Below are 22239 nucleotides of genomic sequence, written 5' to 3'. Positions count from 1 at the left end.
TCATTAATTGCAATGGATCATTAATTTTGAGATATTACGTAAGGCTAAGAATTCGTCTTTGTGATCCAACAGTTTTAAAAAACCATTCTTCTTACCTCCCCTCCTATTTATCTGAGGGAAGAAGTCACCACGATGCACATAATAACGCAGAGAGATCATAACAACGAAATTAATTAAGACGAAGAAGAAAGATGTCGTGGCAAACTTACGTTGATGAGCATTTGATGTGCGATGTGGGTGATGGTCAGGGACATCACCTTACCGCTGCTGCTATCGTTGGTCATGATGGTAGCGTTTGGGCTCAGAGTGCCAACTTCCCTCAGGTATTCCATTTCAAAATGTTATTGTGGATCTGATAAAGTTTTGGTATAAAACAATGAACGGATGGGGGATCCATTTTTTTCTTTTGATACCAAATTAATCTTGCATGTCTTCGTTATCCTTATGTATATTCCAGTTTCATAATTTTCATAATATTGTGTATGTTATTAACAAGTAATGAATGTTGTCTCATATGGTACCTATGGTTTGGTCTTTGATAGTTCAAGGGACAAGAGTTCAGTGATATAATGAAAGATTTCGATGAACCGGGTCACTTGGCACCCACAGGGTTATTCCTAGCAGGAGCAAAGTACATGGTGATCCAAGGCGAGCCCAATGCTGTAATCCGTGGCAAGAAGGTAGAAAAACTTCACAATCAAATGTGATATGTTGCATATTTGTATGATTCATAAGGGGCGGGATCATTTCTAGCAAATAATACATCGTTATGACTATGTTATTTGGTTTTGATTGGATGTAGGGAGCGGGAGGAATAACGATAAAGAAAACAGGACAGTCGTGTGTGTTTGGGATCTACGAAGAGCCAGTGACACCAGGACAGTGCAACATGGTCGTCGAGAGGTTGGGTGATTACCTCCTCGAACAGGGTCTCTAGAATCTTGTCATTTGCTTTTACAATGTTTTTCCAACTCTTCTACATTTTTTGATACGGCCATTGTTTCTCTTTTTGAGTGATTTGCATCTCTTTTTGTTTTTTTTTTCTACTTATTTAATATATAAGTTTGGGTGAATGGACCTTCCTGGTTTCTTCTTCTACCCATAGCAAAATGTTAAGAAAACTTAAAGCCTAAAAGGCCTTTTCTCCCATTTTTCCTTGTTTTCTTTTTGGTTGGTTTTTTTTTTTGACAATTGCAACTTTTGTTTAATACATATTGGCAATCTAATTATCTAGTGTTTGTTTCATTGTACCCAAGATTATAATAGACGATTCAAGCTGAGCTAGAATTCTGAAAAAAAAAATTCACTCATAATCTATAGAAAATTGTATGCAGAATCATTACTCTCACAATATAGAAATCACTCTCAACATTTTACACATGCACGTAACACATATGTGTAATCCTAAGAAATAAAAAGAAAAAACTTGACAAAAGAAGAAGAAAAAAAGTGGTATATAACAGGCAGAACTCATTCATCAATCAACTTTAAACTAATAAATCTTTTTTAATAGGAAAATAATACTAATGATAAATGATAATTAAAAATTTTGTCGGAAAATCATTCCCATCCCATCTGTCTTTTATTATGGTTCTAACTTCTAACAGCTCATCGAGATATCGAATCTCAACTTTTATTTCCCCTTACTTTATTATCAAAGATGTAATGAATTTTTTTTTATATATCGCCTCTCATTGTTCATTTTTGAATCAGTACGATGCGCAAAATTCTCTTAAAGAATATAAAATTAAGTGATTGTTTCTCTGTTTTCTTCAATAACAGGGGAAAATAGAAAGGTTTGATAAACATCTATTAGTATATATATATAGTAGTGTTTTATTGGGTACTAATCAAGAAACATTTTATTGACAGTGACATTTGGAAAGGAGAACATTATAAAGGGTGGACCGAAATAATGGAATATATATATATATTTTTTTTGGGTGTGTGTGGCACACAATGCAAGAGCATATCCACCCTGTTAAAACAATGATGTGCCATACTTCGATTTCTATACTCTAGATTTTTTCGGAATTAAATAAAATCTCTACTATTGTTTTGTTTATGTAATAAACTCACTGTGGTAATGTTTATGTCAATATGCAAATGGCATAGATTTTAACTGGTAAAAACGTATCAGACTAATTTAAATTTAGCACAAGTTTTTATTATAAAGAATCGAACTAATATGTAATTGACATGCGAGGTTTTACATCATTTTCCATAATTTTCTTTGCAACGCAGTCACAATAAAAAAAAAAAAAAAGGAGAGAAGAAGAAAAAAAAATTGAAACGGAAGTATATAATTAAAAAAAGAATCGTTATTTCTTTTTATTTATTTATTTACTAGTAGTATTTATTTATAAAATTGTATTAAGTAAATAAGTTAAATAATATTTTTCTTTTTTATGTTGACTAGATTTTTTTTATTATTGGATGCTCCTTAAATCGTGTCATTTATTTAATTTAAGAGCTCAAAGGTTTCTTCAAAGAGTCCACACGAACCAAAAGCTCGCAAAGAGAAGAAGAAGAAGAAGCAGAAGAAGTAGAGAAAAGAAGAAGAAGCTCATCTCATCTCGCCGGTGAATAATAAAGATGTCGTGGCAATCATACGTCGATGACCATCTCATGTGCGATGTCGAAGGTAACCACCTCACCCACGCCGCCATCTTCGGCCAAGACGGCAGTGTCTGGGCTCAGAGCGCTAGTTTCCCTCAGGTTCGGTTCATCATCTCTTTCTCCCGATCCTTCAATTTAGGTCATCGATCTGATTCCATCTTCTCATTTTATTGTGATCCGATCTGAAGAAAATTGGATCTGGTTTTGATTCGTTACCCCTGTGACTTGCTCTCTTTGAAAAATCTGATTATGTATCTCGTTTGTTTCTTAGATTCTCGTGGTTAGTCAAATCGGGTTTATAAGTGTGTTGGATGATTTGCTTTTGATCAGTATTGTATGTAAAATGATCTGGTGTGTTGGTAGTATCATTGGCTCGCTCAATAGGTTGAAGCTAAATTGCCTTGTTCTTTGTGTGGTTCTTGTTTCATGATATTTAGTTGAAGCCTGCTGAGATAGAAGGAATCAACAAAGACTTTGAAGAAGCCGGACATCTTGCTCCAACCGGGCTATTTCTTGGCGGTGAGAAGTACATGGTTGTCCAAGGTGAGGCCGGAGCCGTCATCCGAGGCAAAAAGGTAACGTTTGAACTTGATTGAGACAAAATTGAATCAAAGGATCAGTCTTTTTTCCTTTTTTTTTTTTTGTGATCAGCAAGTTTAAAATGTTGATGCTTACTTCTTGCAGGGACCTGGTGGAGTCACTATCAAGAAGACTACTCAAGCTCTTGTCTTTGGTATCTATGATGAACCCATGACTGGAGGCCAATGCAACTTGGTCGTGGAGAGGCTTGGTGATTACCTTATTGAGTCTGGTCTCTAAGTTCACACCAAATTTGCTTTAAACCAATATATCATCAATTTTAAGGTTCTTCATCACTACAGAAGACACTCTCTTCTGCCATGTATTCTGTGATTTGATTGTTGTTGTTGTGCATCAAACAAATTTATACTCTTAGAAGAACAAAAAAGCAATCATATTTGTTATGGTTTTTGAACTTTTGATTCCCTCCCTCCTATGATTGGCTTTGATGTTTCCTCTCTTCCTTGTACTGTATTTCATATTGCGTATCTCTGGTTTTCGATTTGAGTAATGAAATAAGTATCGTTTGGTATAAAATTTGACTTTGTGAAGTGGTCTTTACCCATCTGTTTTCGATCAGCTCATATAATGTGACCCGGTTCAAATTTTTTAGTCTGTGATTCGACTTAATTTGAACCACACAGATACATCACCAATCTCGACATTTCGGTTAAGCGGTGGAAGAAATTACCAGTTCAACAACAGTTGGGCTAAATTCTAGTTTAGTCTACTCAAAACTTCAGACAAAAGAAAGGCAACAGTGCATTCATGTACACACCTGTCACCAAATACTCAAACAAACTACAAAACACGGCAACAAAACAGAGACTGCAACGGAGATCACCATCTGTCTGAATGCTTCATTTGTTGAAGAAGGCGAAGCCAAGGGCGAATCAATGGCAGTTATATTTCCTGTGATATTACCCGCCATTGTTCTGTTAAATCTGCAAAAGTAACAACAACATCAGCAAATAAGATTCGTTTGTGTGGTTGCATAGTCGCAAGATTGAGTAAACCAAGAGAGAACTCTCACCCGGTGGTAGCCGGAGCAATCATGTACAAACAGTTACCATAACCTGCAATTTTGAGAGCTCAAGTAAGACTACTTTGCTTCACATTTACTCTGTTTTGAAAGTGTATGTATGCAAACACTTACTTGGGTCCTTGTCGACTTCAACGCTGGCTCCATTAAAGCTGCAATCTATGCTGCTTGCTCCACTCTGCTGGTAATAAGTATTGAAGGCATACGATGCGTGTGAGAGAACAGTGTCTGGTTCAAAGCAAGGTTGGTCTGGTTGCACAGCTGAACAATCAACATTCCCAGGACCGCAAGCCCAGTCCAATGCTGTCTGCAGTTCTGTCACTGAAGCCTGTGAAGAAGCAATACACCACTTCTTGGTTCCTCCTCCTCCTACTACTCCTCCTCCTCCTCCTCCAATGATCACTGTCGAGTTACCATTGCTAATTGGACTGGAACTTGGACTTGGACTCGTACCCGTGGTAACATTTGTTGGAGAAACAGGCGTAGTGCTTTCCCCAGTGAAGTCTAACGCGTAAACATTTGTTCCGTTTGCATAGAACATTCCCCAGTTCCTCTCAGATTCTATCCCTGGCTTCCGGTTCTCATTAAACAACGAGAATAAGTACACATCAATCTCTTCCCCAGGCTTTGCAGGAGTACCTAACCAAAGAAAACAAATCAGTTTATAAAATGTTTCTGAAGGTCACAACTTTGGTTTCATAAATAGGTTACCTGGATCACCAATGACATGGCGGATGAGATTGGTATTGTAAGCCAGAGCGTTGTCAGGAGTTGCAGCAGTTTCTTTAGGCGAGCCTTTACTCGGCCAACCCGACTCAGTGACCATAACCTTAACAGTCTTAAAGTTCATAGCAGTCAAGGCGAAATAGATAGCGTCAAGCTGAGCATCAAACATGTTGGAGTAAAGCAAACCAGTGGCGGAATCAACAACCTGAGAAGACGACTCGAATAGAGCGTACTCCAACGGAATCTTTTCAGTTGAGTCTCTATAAGCATAATACGGATACAAGTCAATCATAAACGGAGACTCATTCTCAACCAAGAACTCAAGCATTGGTTTCAAGAAAGCTGAGTGTTTCTTGCTGAAAGAAGCAGACGAAGGAGGGAACGAGCGCGACAAGATAGCAAGGGAAAACGAGCTCGAGATCTTGATCTTTTTGTCCAAACCAGACTTCTTAAGAGCGGTGTGAATGTTACGCATCGCAGGCAAGACTAGACCGGTAGCATTGTCTGGTGCTTCGGTTACTTCAAGACCGACTGAAATCGAAGTGATTTTGGTATATGGATAGTAAGGAAGGATGTTGTTGCTAAGCCAAGTATCTACATTGGATTGAAACTGAGCAAATGCAAGTAGGTCAGCGTTAGGGACACCAATCATAAGCTCGATTCCAGAGTTTGCAAAAGCTTTGAGAACATCAATGTTGGCGTCGTAGATTCGAACAAATTTGATGTTGAGATGTTGGATTAGCTCAGATACTCTGTTTGGACTCGGGAGATTATCAGCATTTCTTCCATAACATATCCCAATCTTGCTCGCCATACCAAAATCTGCAACAAAATTTCATAAAAGACATTGAAATTTTCTTACAAACCCACAAAACAAATCTCTAAATGGCAGTTCTTGATTCTCAAGAACACCTAAAAGTGGTCCAAAGCTAACAGATTCGAGACTTTAAGACAAGAACTACACTGAAACAGAGATTAGCAAAGTAAAGCACCAAACTTTAACATTAAGAAGACAAATCTAAGTAATTAGTGCAACACAGAAGAGAGAATCAAAAGGTAAAAATGGAAGATACCCAAAAAGGCAAGAATGGAGACACAAATCCAGAAGATTAGCTTCACTCTTTTATCCATTTCAATATCTGAAGGCTGAAGCTTTCAACTTCACTCTCAAGTGTTTTGTTCTACTCAAAATAAAACCCAGAAGTGTGTAACGTCTCACACGATTCTCTCTAAAGAAAAGAGTTAGAAAAGAGAGCACCGACTACTTTAAGTGGAGTGACGCAAAGAGAGAGATTTAGTGAGATAGAGAGAGGTCACTGGAAGGTATACGTTGTGTGCTTTTCTATATCAGACAAGAGTTCGGATTCCAGCTCAGAAATATACAATTGGGTTTATTGAAACGTCTCGATTCCGTGAATTAAGCAAAAGCATGTTTTGCTCTCTCTCTCTCTCTCCTCATTTTTGGTTTTTGATGAAACAAAAATAAAAATAAAAATAAAACGAAAATAATTAGTACTATATTAAAAAAGAAAAGAAAAAAACTAAATCGGTTCCAGTGCAAAGAGTACTACAGACAGACCACAGTGCTCTGCTTTTTTTGGTTTTGTTTTTATTTAACGGTCCAATCTCCACTCAATGCATTTTCTGTATTTACCAACATAATTTGCAGCAAGTCACTCGGTATATTTACTATTCGAAGATGATTGGAAAAAAAAGAACCATTTGAAAATGTAAAATCCAATATGTTCTTTTGGAAATTCTAGATTTGTTTGGGTGTGAGTCGTCTGACTAAGTGACTAGTTTATCAGATTTTTAAGAGGTGTGAGATATGTGGTTGATGAGAACATACGAAGCATTTAACTTATGGCTATATATAATCAAAGATGATATAATGTTTGTTGTATTGATTGGAAGTTGAAACAGTGATAAAAATCTGAGCCCAATTTTTCTTTTAAAGATGTAATTAATTGATTGATTCAAAATTATATGACAATATTCAAAAAAAAAAATTATAAGGATGATGGCTAGTGGCTACCTAGTTAATCATCATCTTCTCTGATAACTACGGTGAATCATCATCTTGTAAAAAAGATGGTGGACTTTCTCTTAATTCTTTAAAATTTGAATATAACTTAGGATAACAAAAATTCACATATAAGTGTATATGAAGAATTTAATGAATGACATATACACTTATATGATTGCATTGTTTGGATATTTTTGAAAACCTTATATATTACTAATAAAAAATTACTCATTTACTCAAAACTTCAAACAAATTTTTATTTATTTATTTATTGTCATTGACATTTTATTTATCAAATTTTGGATTTTTTAACTAATATAATTATATTCAACAAAATAAATAAAAACCAATGCCAACAAATAGACATTTGTCCAGTACAATGGTTTTGGGGTATTCTTTAGGATTTGTTCCTTTTAATTAAGGTTATTTTTAATAATTGATTAAAAAAATAGTTTTTGCAATTAAGAAAAGCTTAAGCTCGTTGTTTAATTTTTCCAAACCCTAATTATATAACTTCTTCCCCACGGCTTGCTTCCACTCCAATTTTCCGCCGATCATGATCCGCAAAGAGGTTGAAGAGATGAAGAAGAATAAGAATAAGAGCCATCATGATCAGCCACTGACGATTTCTTCACTTCCAGAAGAAATCTTAGAGCACATCCTCGCCCGTATCTCTAAATGGAATTACCCTAATCTCTCTCTTGTCTCCAAGAGATTCCTCTCTCTCCTCTCCTCTCCCCAAATCTACACGACTCGATCTAACATCGGAACCACAGAACCATGCCTCTATTTCTGCTTACAATTGTCTAAGAACCAATCTTTTGATTTGTACACTCTCTGGATGACACCTTCCGAAACCCTAACGAACGATGGTGATGATGATATTCCTGGTGATTATTCATTGGTTGCGGTACCTTGTTATCCACATCCTCATTGTGTACCGTACGATTTCACTAGTGTAGCTGTTGGTTCGGAGATCTACTTAATCGGTGCACCCTCCAAATCGCCACCAGCTGTTCGTATCCTTGATTGTGGGAGTAACACGTGGCGTGATGGCCCCAATATGATGGTTGCTCGGAAGTGTGCGAAAGCGGTTTTTGTTGATGGGAAAATATTTGTAATGGGAGGTTATGGGAAGCTCGAGTTTATGGCTTGGACGGAAGTGTTAGACATAAAGACTCAGACTTGGAGTTCTTTGCCGAGCCATGGAGACTCAGCCGACGAGTTAAGTAGCAGCGAGGAAGAGTTAGAAATCAGTATGCTGGAAGTGGAAGGAAAAATTTACGCAATGGATGATCCGAATAACTATGCTTATTGTGATATGAAAAAAGGTACATTGGAAGTTGTAGTCGTAGAAACGCACTCGAGCATGATGTGGATATATGCTTGGTGCGTGATAGAGAATGTAGTATATGGTTATACAGACTCCAATATTTGCATGTGGTATGAGTTGAAGAGTAGAAAGTGGAGAGAGGTCAAGGGTTCGAATTTGGAATTATTGCTTGGGCAGGATACATGTTGCTTAGCACATGGGTTTGTGCTTGATTTAGTTAACTATGGTGGGAAACTTTTAGTTTTGTGGATGACGGTTCACGTAGACAACGCAAAACAGATAAAGAGAATCAGGTGCGCAAAGATGGCGTTAGAGAAGCGCCATGGAGGCGAGGATTGGGGTAAGATGGAGTGGGCTAATACTCTTCTTATGGTTCCAGAGTCGTTTGAATTCTTGAGTAGTTGTGTAGTAGTTTCGATTTGATGAGTCGAAAGAGATTGTTTATTTGAATAACTTTAACAAAATCTCTCTCTGGTTGATTACATTTGTTTTTGTGTCAATTAATATATAATACAAAAAAATTGTTCAGTTGGCCACAAGCCATGCATACCTTTGGAGACATTTCTTAAAATCAATTCGAGAAAAATACAACACTCAATTGAGCTAATTTTCACAAAGATTACATACATACAGCGGCCAAAGATTGAATTCTTCTTGTTTTCATGAAAAACTTATTGACACAAAAACAAATGTAGCCTTTTCAAAGTCAAATTTTAAAGAATCAATAAAAGTCCACCATCGTTTTTACAATATGACTAGATTTTAACCCGCGGTGTATAATTTTTATTTTATGTTGTATCCATTTATTAAATATTGGATGTTTTGTAAATGGAAGAATAACTAAATTTTCTGATTGTTATGCGACTAAATACTTATATTAATTTTTTTAACCCGTAATACACTTCATGACCATTTGTTTGTTATATTTAATTTGTTTTATTTAGTGTTTAAGATTCTATTGATTTTTAATTATTATAACAAAAAATAAGAGATCTAAATACATAATTAGTAATTTATACGCTTTGATTAAGTCACATTTTTTCTAATCATTTAATTATTTTATACAATCTTAGTTAAATCAACTTGATTTTATGTCAAATATTCTAATATTAATTGTGTTGATAAATAATTAAATGAGGATTTAACCCGTGTTAACACAAATTTAATAATATTTTATTAATTCCAACATGTTATCTTTATAACACATCTACAATATAACCACATTATATAGTATTTTAGACTTTTTTAATTTTACATATTCATAATAATTAAAATTTTATTAAGTATATATATGTTAATTATAATATTTAAATAAATGTCAATTGAAGTTTTTCTTTCGTTAAAAATCAAAGCTCACAGGTTTTGGAAAACAAAATGAGAATCAAATTGTTGTTTTCTTTGTTTGCGAAAGATTCAGATATAGAATATCTTCAAAACATAACATAATGTGTGGCTAAATATATGATAGTTTCTATTTCCATATTGATTGTTGTTATTTTTTTAGTTGGAATGAAATGCATAATATTTTGGAAACAAAATCTGGAGTAATGTCAGTTTTAGAAAATTTGTAAGGGTTAATATTGTAAATAACTTTTTAAATAAACAAAACTAAAAGGGCATAACACAAAATGTACTTCAAATATGTTAATATAGATGATTCGCAGTAGTTAATCATCATCTTCTCTGATTTAGCCATTAACTACTGCAAAAACTACGTTGTACTTTAGTTCAAAATACGTAATTTTTTGTTTAATGGATATCCGCGGATATTTGCGAATAATCAGATTTTTAACGGTTATTTAGATAACGGATATCCAAATTTTTCAGATACAAATACGGATAATAAATTACAGATAAAACGGATACGGATATGGATATCCCAAAAAAAACGGATATCCAAAAACTAAAATCTAACGCATATTCCCATAAACTAAAATATCTTCAATCTGGCTTTAAAAGTAAACAAACTTCCTATTATTACTAGAGAATCCGAGTTAGATTACCCTATAAACGAAGATCCCCTTATCTACTGCCCAAAATCAACCCATGTTGACAATTAAAAATAGGGTTTTAAGTTTAAATTAGGGAAAAAAAAACTTACTATAATGAGAGCCGCAATCTGGTGACAAATGTCGTAGTCATGATTTGCTCGGGCAAATAGCAGCAACGGAGCTAGATCATTCACGTCCATGACGTTGTTGAACGGACTTGTTAGCCAAGTTTATGTATGATATGCCAAGTTTATGAGAATGACTATAGTGTGTGCATCATTTAATATAGTGCATGTACGGAGCATTTTTTTTTTAATCTCTACCAAATTATCATATATCCCTATACTTTTTTGAGTTTTTCTTATAATATTTCGTGGAAAAACAAAAGTTTTACACTATTCTTTTTTCTTCTTATAATGTTTTTTTTTTAATTACATTTTATATTTGGTTAGATTAACTTGGATGTGAATGAATCATCAATCCTAATGATGTTAATATGGACATACCCACCCCATTTAAACCTAGCTCATATAAAATCCAGTCCATTTGAGATTAAACCCATATAAACCCACTTAATAGGCTGTTATTGGAAGGGTGATTTCTAAATTCATATGGAATTGTAAATTCTAAAAATCAAAACACAGGATTTTGAAATAACATGTTTTATCCTTGGATTTGAATCCTTCTATTTTACAATTTCAAATCCATATAAAACATAATATGGATTTTGAAATCCAAAAACAAATCATTAAATGAATAACATTGGATTTGAATAAGTATTTGTAAATTATAGAACCAATAACACATAGTTTGGAAAATTATTTACAAATCATTGATTGAATAACACATGATTTTTGTTTAGATTTCCAAATCCATTAAAATCATAGAACCAATAACCCCCTCTAAGTTTAATCTCCATTTAGTTTTGCCCATTTAAATATGAGTAAACCCATAAACCCATTGAAACCCATATAAGCTCATATAAACTTAATATTATTTTGCTTTTACTGTAAAAATCATTATGAACCTGAAGTAATTAAAGACAAAATACTGATGATTAAAAACAAAATATAGATGTAAAATACACGGTTATCCATTAATTAAATAGATAAACCCATTTATCAAACATGTTTAATTGGGCTACTCAATTTAAGTTTGTTTAATATTTTAAAATAAATAGGGCTAAATGGACAGAAATTTGTGTAACAGGCCCGTTTATTTAAATGGGTTTCGAAATCCATATTAACATCAATAATCAATCCATTCGACTTCCACCATCACAATGAGTTTAATACTCCCTCCGGTTTTTTTGCTGTGGTTCTAGAGCTTTGCACACAAATTAAAAAAATAAATAAATGTTCTTTTTTTGTATACAACAGAAAATAAATAAATGTTCTATTATAGCACTTCTTTAATACATTTTCTAATTTTTTTATTGGTCAAAGCATTAAAATAATTAGAATAAAATTGGTATTTTACCAAACATATGCATTGGAAACCTAAAATGACAAGTATTGGAAAACAAAATTTTTACTCTAAAAATGACAACTAAAAAAACCAGAGGGAGTATAAAATACATCAAACACTGAATCGATGTATACAAATCAAAAACAATCCTAAGAATACAGTTGAGCTTCAATCTCCTTCAACTTCTCTGTTGTATCCTCATAAGTCTTGGCATAGAGTTCCTCAATGCAGTCTTGAAGAAGTTATCACCTCAAAAGCAACTAGAGACCACTTAAATTAAGGTCTCAGAAATTCTCCAGCTATCGTATATATAAAGTAATATAACTCATACCATAAACTGCAAAATATATGCGTGCCAGAAAGCTCACAAGGTTGAAGACCTTCCAATCGCTTGAAGAAAGCAGATTCAGGGTCCTTGGCTGCAGCTATCTGCACAATAACGGCAATGTGGATTGCTTTAATACCCCTGTGCATATTCTAAGATGGATTGCTTTAATAAATACCCCTGCAAATATATGAAAAGGAAAAGAGCTCAGAACTTGCATACCCCGCATTGACAGTCGAATCCATTCTATACACTTGAAAATGTAAGAAATACATACATGCCAGCTGATGTCACCTTGCCTGCTTTCTCACTTTCTTTCTGAAATAAAAAACAGAAAAATGGAAAAGCTTTTCTAAAAACTACCGGAAAGTTTTTTCTTTTGTCAGAAGCCGGAGAAATGATTTATACCTGTTCCATAGCCGCCACTTGAATCTTGCTCAAAATAAAGTTAATGCTGATGGACAAATTTAGAAGTTTGTCATAGCTAGTATCTGCTCATTTCAGGATTTATATGAAAAGAAAAATGAAAATAATAATCGTGACTTCACCTCTAGAAATTTAAAATCAGGCATCAGCGTGAAGCATATACCCTCCTGCGTAAGCAGAGAACGAATAACAAGAGAGAACCGCTCCGGGATACGGATAGGAAAGTCGTACACAAGCTTGTTGAATTGGCCTGCAACAAAAACGTGACACCGTTTATTCAAGGGTGCTCAGTAAATAAAACAAACTTGTCTAAGGAAAGCAATATATCAAGTACCTGTAACACTTCGAAAATTGAAATCTGCAAGTCCTTTCCCCGCAGAATTCTGCCAGATGGCTTCTAAAGCTGGAACGATAGGAGAAACATCGGTCTCCTTGGCCAAGAAACCGAGCCTAGTGAAATCATTTGCCATCTCCCCATAGTCCTCATTAACCGCATGAACAACAGCATCAACCAAAATTTGCTTGTTTTGCTGAGAAAAAGAAAGAAAGGATTTTGTTTAGACTGTGAAAGACAAAGTCTCTATATACAGATGTGAGATTACTATGGGAAGGAGGCATACGCTAGTTACTAAGGTTATTAGATACCTCGAAACCATTAAACTTAAATTACCTGACTCAGTACAGCAACATTACCAAAGTCCACATAAGCAATACGCCCATCCTGCATTGCAAAGATATTTCCAGGATGTGGATCTCCATGGAACAATCCGAATTCCAACAGCTGCCTTAGAGCAGCACTGACGCCAACAGTCAAGAATCCATTTAAATTGATACCCGCATCCTTGATGGCCTGAGTACAATTAGTAAAAGTCAGTACTCAAGAGTATACTGTATTTTGACTTTTTTGAAAGGTAAAGGAATATACCGGGTTGGCCCCTATTTAAAATTCATTACCTGTGGGTCAGTGCACCGAATACCATCGATCCACTCCATTACCAAAACCCGTGGACTACAAAGATTCTTGTATACTCGAGGAATTTTGACAGTAGGGTCATCTTCGAAGTTCTCCAGAAAGTCTTCAATGTTTCTGGCTTCCTGTAGGCAAGAACTTACGGTTAACCCGGATTATAGAAAGAATCATATTTTCAGATCACCAAAACAAAAGAACGCATAGAGTCAAAATGACAGTTATAGAAGATACCAGTGTATAGTCAAGCTCCTCCAAAAGCTTTTCTCCAAATTCATCAACTATTAGCTCTGCGTTGCAACCCAGTTTCTGTATACTGAAGCCATTTAAGAATGAGGCGAGGGTTCGGAAAAGAAAGAGAAATTATAGGCTCTATTTGTGGTCGCTGCACCTGTATATAGATAACATAGATGTCAATCCCAAACTTTAAAACAGTTTTCAGTTTGATAAGCCTGTGTGAAAGAAATATCACAACTTTCAAAGAAGATAAACTCTATAGCTAAAGAAATTTTTTTCCATATAGAAGAACCTTGATAGCAACATCCTCTCCAGTGGCACGTAGAGTAGCTCGATAAACTTGGCCCAAGCTTGCAGCCGCTATTGTTTGTGAAGAAATTTTGCTAAATAGGGCCTCAAGAGGTTGGCCTAACTCTTCCTCGATGATATTGAAAGCAACCTACAAAGTCCTTCAGCACTTAGCTTCACCACACGATGGCACATGATAACTAGAAAAATATATAAGATTTTTACCTGTTAGGGAATGGAGGAACATCATCTTGGAGTATGCAGAGCTCGTTCATGTAGTCATCACGGATGATATCAGGCCTATTTGCCAAAACCTAACCCCATGTAAAGATATGTTTAGTCGAAATCCCCGTTAAAGCAATAAAAGTCCTCACAATAACATGTGATCAACATACCTGACCAGCTTTGATAAACGAAGGCCCCAAGTTGCACAACAGGTCTCTAAGCTGACGAGCACGGAAGGGGACAACTTTCTCATCCCTTCCAACCATAAAGTCATACATTAAGGTAGACCAATACAACCCAAGAGTTCAAACAATCTCCACACCCCTTGAAGCAAGAGAGACGACTGATCCTCTTGATTCCAGAAATTTACTCCTCACCTGATCACAAAAACACCATTGAATCCCAGTTCAAGAATCCAAGAAGATGAATTAAGTCTAACCAAGCTCAAATTAAGTGAATTCAACAAAATTGCAACAGAGATCAAACAAATGAAATTGGCTGAAACTATTTGCGTAAAAATCGAACTAGAAGCAATAATCATACAGTCTCCGGAGAATACTTTCGGAATGGAACGCAAACGCCTCTGCTCCTCAAGCGCGGAGCTCGATTTCCCTACCCTATCCACCCCCGCTCATCGCCGTTGTCATTATCGAAGCGTCAGTAGAATTCCGGCCGCCAACACCCATCGATACCGCCGCTCTAACGGTAAAATTAGAAGTCCGTACAGCCGAGAACGTCCTGCTCCGCCGCAACTCCACGGCGTCGAGAGAAACTAGACTCCGTAATAGAGCATCTCTCCGATCAAGAACAGCGCGGTTTGTTCTCCGACGACGCTGATTTAAGGAGAAACTAGGGTTTACCAAACGATTGCATTGAATTGACTCCATGGATCAGCATTCAGCAGCGACCTACGGAGGATGATTTGAAGAAGAAGCAAACAGGAGAGGATACGTTTCCGTTGGACAAAAACTAAAATAATTTATAATTACCGGAAAAATAGAATAAACCGACTGCCACAATTTATAATTATATATCTAAAAAGCCCACAACATATGTAATCTTTAGCAAAACGACCCCAAAACCTTTTTTTTTTTTTTGTGTGGCCAAGAAAGGTGCAACGTTTTGGCAAATAAGAATATACATTTTTCGTATGGTATAAAATGAATGATTAAAACCATGGAATACTACGAGTTGACAAATATATTACCAATATATTTTCATCATATTTTCAAATATATTTATCGCTTTTAAAATTAAAGCAAATATTTTTGTGAATTAAGATGACTTCATGCATGTTTGTATTCTATTTCTTCTACCATCCCATTACGACTATAAAGTGTGGCGCCAGTTGTCTCAATGATCTACTTGTCAGCAGTCCACAGTCCTCACGAAGGTCAACGATCACTTTGCAGCACTTCTTTGCTTTCACTGGACTTGTAAACAAAGCATCTCAGTTCAAATATCAGGAATTGTGTCTGTTCATTATTCAATAATATTCAGATCTTGTTTTTATGTTTTCATTGTTTCCCTCTATGTTTCTATCACTTATGACCCCAAATTTAAGCAACCTTTTTCTTAACTGTAAACGGAAATAGTAACTTCCGTTTGTGTTTGGCATTTGCGTTTGTCAACTACTACAAAACATATACAGTGTGTGGTGTACAAAAATACTGAAAAAAAAACATCTACATTAATATTCATAAATGCGACTTTTAGAATTTAGGCCGAGCTGGACGTTACAATTAATATGTGCAATATTTAGGCTGCGTCTTGATGATTATGAAGCTGAATATATACATATATAGTTGAGAGCTCAACACACCTACTTTTACAGAATTGTGGCTCAAAACACAAGCTATCCTTCCTTGCTGGGCTTTAAAGGAGAGCAGGGAGTGTGGTCACTCGATTAATGTATATATCACTTCATGCATGGTACTTTGGTAAGTCATGATCCACCACCATATATATCATGAAGTCATTTCCTACTTTTAATATTAAATAGTGTAGAAATTTTCATAGTACTTGCATTTCTATGGTCATAAGAATTAAGTTTAATTTCTTGCTATAAATCAGCATATATATATATATATATATATATATATATATATATATCTTTGTACAGTTTGCTTTGTTCCATTGTTCTGCTTCGGTCTTTGATTGTAGGAGTAACACGTGGCTTGATGGCCCCAATATGATGGTGGCTCGGGAGAGTCCGAATGTGATTATTGTGGACGGGATATGTATTGGGAGGTTGTGAGAAAGACGAGTCCATGGCGCATTGGATGGAATTACTTGACATAAAAACTCAGACTTGGAGTTCCTTGTCGAGCTATGGAGCCGACGAGTTACGTAGCAGCGATTCGTGGTTTACAATCAATGCGCTCGAAGGAAAGATTTACGCAATGGCTAAGACGAAGGACTATGCGTATGATCCAAAATAAGGTAAATGGGAAGTTGTAGAAACGCACCCGAGCATCATATCGATAAATGACTGGTGTGTCATAGACAATGTAATGTATTGTTTTACAAACTCCGGTTATTGCATGTGGTACGACTCGAAGAGTAGACAGTGGGAAGATGTAAAGGGGTCTGATTTGAAATTATTGCGTAAGCACAATACATTTAGCTTAGGAGGTGGGCGTCTGCTTACATTGCTTAATCATGGTGGGAAACTTTTAGTTGTGTGGGTGCCCCTATTTCAGGAATACAACAGAAAGCAGAAAAAAAAGAATTTGGTGCGCAAAAATCGCGTTAGAAAAGCGCCATGGAGGTGAGATTTGGGGTAAGATAGAGTGGGCCAATGCCGTGCTTAGGGTCTCCAAGTCGTATAACTTCTTGAGTTGTGTAGCTATATCAATTTGAATAGAAGAGTGAGATTTGGGGTAAGATAGAGTGGGCCAATCCTGTGCTTACGGTCTCCAAGTCGTATAGCTTCTTGAGTTGTGTAGCTATATCAATTTGATGATACACAAAGGATGGTACATTTGAACAGCCTTTGTGAAATCTAAGTAGAGTTGCTGTTTTATTTTGCTTTGAAAATGCTATTCTTTGTTCTTTAACGCAAGAGTCTATATTGCTATGTTATGGTCTTTCATGAGAAGGATTTGAGGATCTATAGAACGTTTATATTACGTGAATCATTTATACAACAATATCAAAGTTGGATATTTGTTTGATTTTACATGAAAACACGCGGATAAACTTATGATAACTACAAGAGATACGAGAAACCAATTGAACCAACTCTTTAGACTAAAAATCTGTTAAAATAGAGAGGAAACAGAGCCAGAATTTAAAAGCAGTTCATGGAAAAAAGTAGAACAATTTCTCAGTTTTTGACAGTGTTTGAGAAATTGATTTGATGATAGGTCCGAGCAATATAATTTGAAATAAATAAAAAAATCGACTAAAAACCAACGTTTTATACATATAATTTCTTTTATATGTTCTAGATTGGTGAAAAGCTTTTAGTTATGCGGAATCCCAGTCCCAATGTTATGTTGTCGAGATTTCATTAGAAAGAAGATGCAATGGTTGGAAGTGAGGTTTGGAGTAAGGTTGAGTTGGTTGATGCTATGATTACAGTTCCTCACAACTCATATATATTCGAGCCTTGTGTAAGTGTTTCGGTCTGATGACTCTTTAGTCTCTTGGAGAGATGGTATAGTCTTGCTTTATTTTGCGTTGAAGATGCTGTTTTTTTCTTTAAGACAAACTTTCATTTTACTATGGTAATTTTAAATCACTTAAAGCTTAGAGATCCTCCTATAAGGCCTTTTTTTTTTTTTTTTTTTCTCTTTTTTCTTTTTTTACATCTTTTTTATTACTTAGAAGTTAGAAGTATATAGTTTACAAAGATAATCATAAAAAAATATGATACAAAGTCAATGATAATCATAAAAAGCATTAGAAGAATTTTAATTTTTGATTATCAATATCATTGCTGGTTCATTTGTTGGAAGATGTTGATGTAGCATAGCGCAACATGGTTCTTATTATGCCAAAGGCTCTTCCAAGTGTAATGATTTTGTCAACCAGATTCAGATCCACCCGCCGAGATCTTTGTGAATGTATATGTACGTAATCACAACAGAGGATGGAGATCAATCACGGAAAAAAGAAAGGCAAACTTTTCCTCTGACCAATCTTACGGAAGTTGTTTCTTTTGATTTAATTCAATTTCTATATTTTTTTTTTTACAACAATCTCTTTTTTTCAAACAGACCAAAAGTTTTTAATTCAGTTTCCACCTTTTAATAAATTCTTTGACCAAAAGTTTTTTTTTCTTTAAATAGAAAATCCTTTTTTGCTAATTACATATATTTCATGAATATTATCTACTACTCATTAAGTAAAATATATTTTCTTCCATTGGAAACGTGTTGATACTTTGGTGTTCTTTTGACAGCATTAACAAGATTGGCTTGCTGAATCTGTTGACCTAAATCATTTCTTCTATATATCTTAACCCATTCTCATGATTTTTTCTCTCCACCGTAGAACGATGATCCCCGAAGAAGAAGCTGAGCCGCCGCATAAAAAGACGAAGAAGCTTCCACCACCGCTACATCTTGCACCATGTCAGTCGATGACGTTGTCTTCACTTCCAAACGAACTCATCGTTAACTGCTTGGCACGTATCTCTATATCCCATTACCCTTCACTCTCCCTCGTCTCCAAAACATTTCGTTCTCTCATCTCTTCTGAAGATCTCTACGCTGCGCGATCTCAACTCGGAACCACCGAGATCTGGGGCCTCTATATCTATCTACGGTTTTCCACCGTACCATCCGAGGAGCCAACCCCACGCTGGTTCCGTCTCAGTGCCATCAAACCTAATCGAAACGAAATTTTCTATGGTGGGAGAACTGTGAATCGCTTCGTTCCTTCTTATATTTATCTTCCGCATTCAAACTCAACCCTAACCCTATCCATCGGTTGGAAGATCTATGGTGAATACATGGCCGAGAACTTTGGTCCATCTTCAGCTATATGGGTATTCGACTCTCGGAGCCGCACGCGGGTACATGTCCGCCCTAACATGAAGATGAAGAGGAAACACGCGTCCTCATGTGTCCTTGATGATAAGATTTATGTAATGGGAGGATGTGACCCTTCTTGTGGGGACATAAACTGGTTCGAGATGTATGACATAAAGACTAAGACTTGGAGGACCTTACCGGAGAATCCTGACATTAAGGTGAGGCTTGGAGATAATGTAGCTCGAAAGATCGATGTAGTGGAAGGAAAGATTTACGTAAAGACTGAGGCTGGGGTTGAGGATTGGATTTATGATGTGAAGGAAGGTAAGTGGAGTGTTGCTGAGGAGCAGTTGAGCCTACTCTGGTCGAAATCTTGGTGTGTGATTGACAATGTGATGTATTGTTACTCTTGCGCTAGATACAAGTGGTATGATTTTGAGGCTAGAGAGTGGAGAGATGTGAAAGGTTTGGAATCATTGAAAAAGCACCGTACTGCTAGTACTGATTTCCGTAATTGTATGGTTGAATTAGTTAATTGTGGTGGGAAGCTCGTTATCCTTTGGGATAGGTTTCAGCGGCCTGGTCGTAGTCACAACAAGAATATTTGGTGTGCGATGGTTGCGCTCGAAAAAGGCTTTGGAGGTGCGGTTTGGGGGAAAATTGAGTGGGTTAATGTTGTGCTTACGGTCCCCAAGTCATATAACTTCTTGCGTTGTATAGCCCTTTCGGTTTGATGACTCTTAATGATCACTTGTAGAGTCATCATTTTGCTTTTAAAAATTTGTACTATGTTTTCTGTTGGTGATATACCGTCTAAGTGTCTAGCATCTTAAATGGCTGTTCCAATTTGCATTTTATATTGGTTTGAGAATAATAGATAGAGTGTGCCCATTTCTAAGCATTAATTTTGTTTGTACAATAGTCTCTATGTTGTTTGAATAATGTAGGTATAAGTACCTGAGTAGCATTTTGTTTTCACCTTGATCAACTGAAGAGATTTTCAGTAACCTCGCCTAAACTGTTCTCATCTGCCCTGGTGAGATTTGAAACTAGATTGACATGCAAGATTGTGTCTTTAAGTATGATGGCTGCTTTGACATTTTCATTGTTCTACTTTGTTTTAAATTTTTCACTTTTTATTCTTACATATTAATGTGTTTATGATTTACTGTCTTTAAAATAGTACTAGTTATGAAGCGCTAACTCCTTCAGTATCACATAATTCAAAAACACAATTTAGTTAGCCTGCTGTGTAATTTTGTTCATCATTTTTACAGTTGATCTCTTCCTTATCTCAATAAAAATATGTTAATTTATTTCTAAATAGAGTTCAATCCTGTAGACGTCAAAGAAGAAAAAAAGTCATCTCAAAAATAAGATAGTTTCATATTCTGTCAAGTTCTAAACCGTTATTTCTTTTGGCTAGAAACATTTGCTAAATTGTATGCATGATTAGATTTTTTTTGATACTTGTGTTGTTTACTTGTTTCTATATGTATTAGAGAATGGTTGTTACTAGCTGATATTTCATATTTTGTTTTTGAACTATTAAAATATATAAAAATAATTAATGAAAATAGTTGACAAAATATTATTGAAAATTTAATTTCATCAGTAAATATTGGTTGACAACATTGAGCTGATCTTTCATATTTTGTTTTTGAACTATTAAAATATATAAAATTAATTAATGAAAATATTATTGAAATTTTAATTTCATAAATTAACATTAGTTAGTTTAGTAAGTAAACCATTTATTTGGGTCGATCCAGTTTTTTCCCAAATTAATAATAGATGCAAATTTCTGAGTTGTCACCATCTCTTCCTGTTCCCCTCCCACGCCCACGAACAAATCCACGCCCACCAACACCAACACCAAATGCTTCGCCATGTCCAATCTGGTGTTCTCTTTTTATTCTTAAATATCAATGTGTTATTGATATACAGTCTTTGAAATAGTACTAATTATGAAGCTACTTAAGCTAACTCATGCAATATCACATAATACAGAATTCGGGATAATTATGTTACTCAAAAACACAATTTAGTTAGCCTGCTGTGTAATTTTGATAATGTGATTTAATTTGTTCAGTTAATCTCTTACATATCTCAAAAAACATATGTTGATTTAATTATTTTTAAATAGAATTCAACCTCGTAGCGTTAAAGATAAAAAAGCCATCTCATAAACAAGATAATCTTGTATTCTGTCAAGTTCTAAACCGTTATTTTTTTTGGCTATGAACATTTACTAAATTGTATGTATGATTAGAAAAAATTGGATACTAATGATTTGTTTGTTTTGATATGTACATTAGAGAATGGTTGTTACTAGCTGTTACCGCCTAGCTCATAAAATATTTATTCAGGCCGACCAATCTCGGACTTTCTAGTACGCTCCTGATTACAAGTTTTTATAAGATTAAGCTCTATTCACATTTGATTTATATATATATTTATATATATATATATAATTCATAGACCATGAAAAATAAAAAACCAATTGATGATGATTTATGATTTATTTTTGGGAGAAGCTTTGGTTTTGCTAGCAATATTCCTTGTGCTACTAAGAGAAGGCCAAAATGTCTTTTACTTGCTAATCATATTTTATATAACCGTAATCATCATCATTTGGATCCACGGCTACGACCTACAATATCTGCCAACGATGATGATCTCCGTAGCCGGAGGCGAAGTTAAACCATCGCATAAAAAGAAGACTCCTCCGTAATGTGATGAGTCGTCATCGTTTTCGTCATATTAGTAATGGCCTAATTCACTCCCAAAAACTAGGTCAAGAGAGGAGGGTGACCACATACTATATATATTGCCCAAAGAATTATGTTTCTTCCGATGTGGGATATATTCAAACACACATCCCTCACTCTAAGGATTGGACATCTGTAGCATGAAGTTTGTGGGACTGGACATCCACATGTGGTCAGTAGTGGATCGAGCCAAACTTTTGATGGGGTGCAAAAAGAACAAAAACTTGTTATAGAT

General features: G+C 35.3%; 3 protein-coding genes and 4 pseudogenes across 5 annotated transcripts; 5 read left to right on the top strand and 2 right to left on the bottom strand.

Moving 5' to 3' along the window:
• The first annotated feature begins 9 nt into the window (after positions 1 to 9).
• On the top strand, positions 10 to 1245 carry LOC104717262 (profilin-4). The gene is made up of 3 exons (XM_010434804.2): positions 10 to 323; positions 543 to 680; positions 803 to 1245. Exons 1-3 carry the CDS (start codon positions 192 to 194, stop codon positions 935 to 937), a joined length of 405 nt encoding a protein of 134 aa, XP_010433106.1. The 5' UTR covers positions 10 to 191; the 3' UTR covers positions 938 to 1245.
• Positions 1246 to 2013: 768 nt separating this feature from the next.
• LOC104717261 (profilin-2) lies at positions 2014 to 3735 on the top strand. The gene is made up of 3 exons (XM_010434803.3): positions 2014 to 2718; positions 3057 to 3194; positions 3304 to 3735. The coding sequence occupies exons 1-3, from the start codon at positions 2596 to 2598 to the stop codon at positions 3436 to 3438; spliced, it is 396 nt and encodes a 131-aa protein (XP_010433105.1). The 5' UTR covers positions 2014 to 2595; the 3' UTR covers positions 3439 to 3735.
• A 108-nt stretch (positions 3736 to 3843) lies between these two features.
• On the bottom strand, positions 3844 to 6449 carry LOC104717260 (glucan endo-1,3-beta-glucosidase 12). Its single transcript, XM_010434802.3, has 5 exons — positions 6040 to 6449; positions 4952 to 5788; positions 4355 to 4879; positions 4232 to 4274; positions 3844 to 4142 (listed from the first exon to the last, which is right to left on the bottom strand). The coding sequence occupies exons 1-5, from the start codon at positions 6095 to 6097 to the stop codon at positions 3980 to 3982; spliced, it is 1626 nt and encodes a 541-aa protein (XP_010433104.2). The 5' UTR covers positions 6098 to 6449; the 3' UTR covers positions 3844 to 3979.
• A 1015-nt stretch (positions 6450 to 7464) lies between these two features.
• LOC104720075 (F-box/kelch-repeat protein At5g39560 pseudogene) lies at positions 7465 to 8748 on the top strand (annotated as a pseudogene).
• Positions 8749 to 11830: 3082 nt separating this feature from the next.
• LOC104717259 (protein ACTIVITY OF BC1 COMPLEX KINASE 1, chloroplastic-like) lies at positions 11831 to 15237 on the bottom strand (annotated as a pseudogene). The gene is made up of 12 exons (XR_015569073.1): positions 14795 to 15237; positions 14422 to 14628; positions 14252 to 14340; positions 14031 to 14187; positions 13736 to 13892; positions 13489 to 13629; positions 13205 to 13384; positions 12869 to 13064; positions 12517 to 12784; positions 12331 to 12426; positions 12115 to 12212; positions 11831 to 12043 (listed from the first exon to the last, which is right to left on the bottom strand). The product of XR_015569073.1 is annotated as a protein ACTIVITY OF BC1 COMPLEX KINASE 1, chloroplastic-like (transcript).
• Positions 15238 to 16176: 939 nt separating this feature from the next.
• LOC147935814 (F-box/kelch-repeat protein At5g39560 pseudogene) lies at positions 16177 to 17230 on the top strand (annotated as a pseudogene).
• A 1383-nt stretch (positions 17231 to 18613) lies between these two features.
• LOC104717258 (F-box/kelch-repeat protein At4g29370 pseudogene) lies at positions 18614 to 20134 on the top strand (annotated as a pseudogene). Its single transcript, XR_015568382.1, has one exon. The product of XR_015568382.1 is annotated as an F-box/kelch-repeat protein At4g29370 pseudogene (transcript).
• The last annotated feature ends 2105 nt before the right edge of the window (positions 20135 to 22239 follow it).

Source organism: Camelina sativa, chromosome 10 (genome assembly GCF_030686135.1).
Source record: "Camelina sativa cultivar CO46 ecotype springtype chromosome 10, ASM3068613v1".
In the NCBI taxonomy this organism is placed as follows: Eukaryota; Viridiplantae; Streptophyta; class Magnoliopsida; order Brassicales; family Brassicaceae; genus Camelina; species Camelina sativa.
The sequence above is the reverse complement of the archived record's forward strand: the minus strand, read 5'-3'. Positions and strand labels throughout refer to the sequence as shown.

Bases quoted from the DNA above. Each gene is read 5' to 3' on its own strand.
- LOC104717262 (XM_010434804.2), top strand. From the start codon at position 192: ATGTCGTGGCAAACTTACGTTGATGAGCATTTGATGTGCGATGTGGGT. The intron at 324-542 runs GTATTCCATTTC...GGTCTTTGATAG, and splicing joins AGAGTGCCAACTTCCCTCAG to TTCAAGGGACAAGAGTTCAG. The intron at 681-802 runs GTAGAAAAACTT...GATTGGATGTAG, and splicing joins CTGTAATCCGTGGCAAGAAG to GGAGCGGGAGGAATAACGAT.
- LOC104717261 (XM_010434803.3), top strand. From the start codon at position 2,596: ATGTCGTGGCAATCATACGTCGATGACCATCTCATGTGCGATGTCGAA. The intron at 2,719-3,056 runs GTTCGGTTCATC...CATGATATTTAG, and splicing joins AGAGCGCTAGTTTCCCTCAG to TTGAAGCCTGCTGAGATAGA. The intron at 3,195-3,303 runs GTAACGTTTGAA...TACTTCTTGCAG, and splicing joins CCGTCATCCGAGGCAAAAAG to GGACCTGGTGGAGTCACTAT.
- LOC104717260 (XM_010434802.3), bottom strand. From the start codon at position 6,097: ATGGATAAAAGAGTGAAGCTAATCTTCTGGATTTGTGTCTCCATTCTT. The intron at 5,789-6,039 runs GTATCTTCCATT...ATTTTGTTGCAG, and splicing joins CTCCATTCTTGCCTTTTTGG to ATTTTGGTATGGCGAGCAAG. The intron at 4,143-4,231 runs GTGAGAGTTCTC...TTACTTTTGCAG, and splicing joins ATTGCTCCGGCTACCACCGG to ATTTAACAGAACAATGGCGG.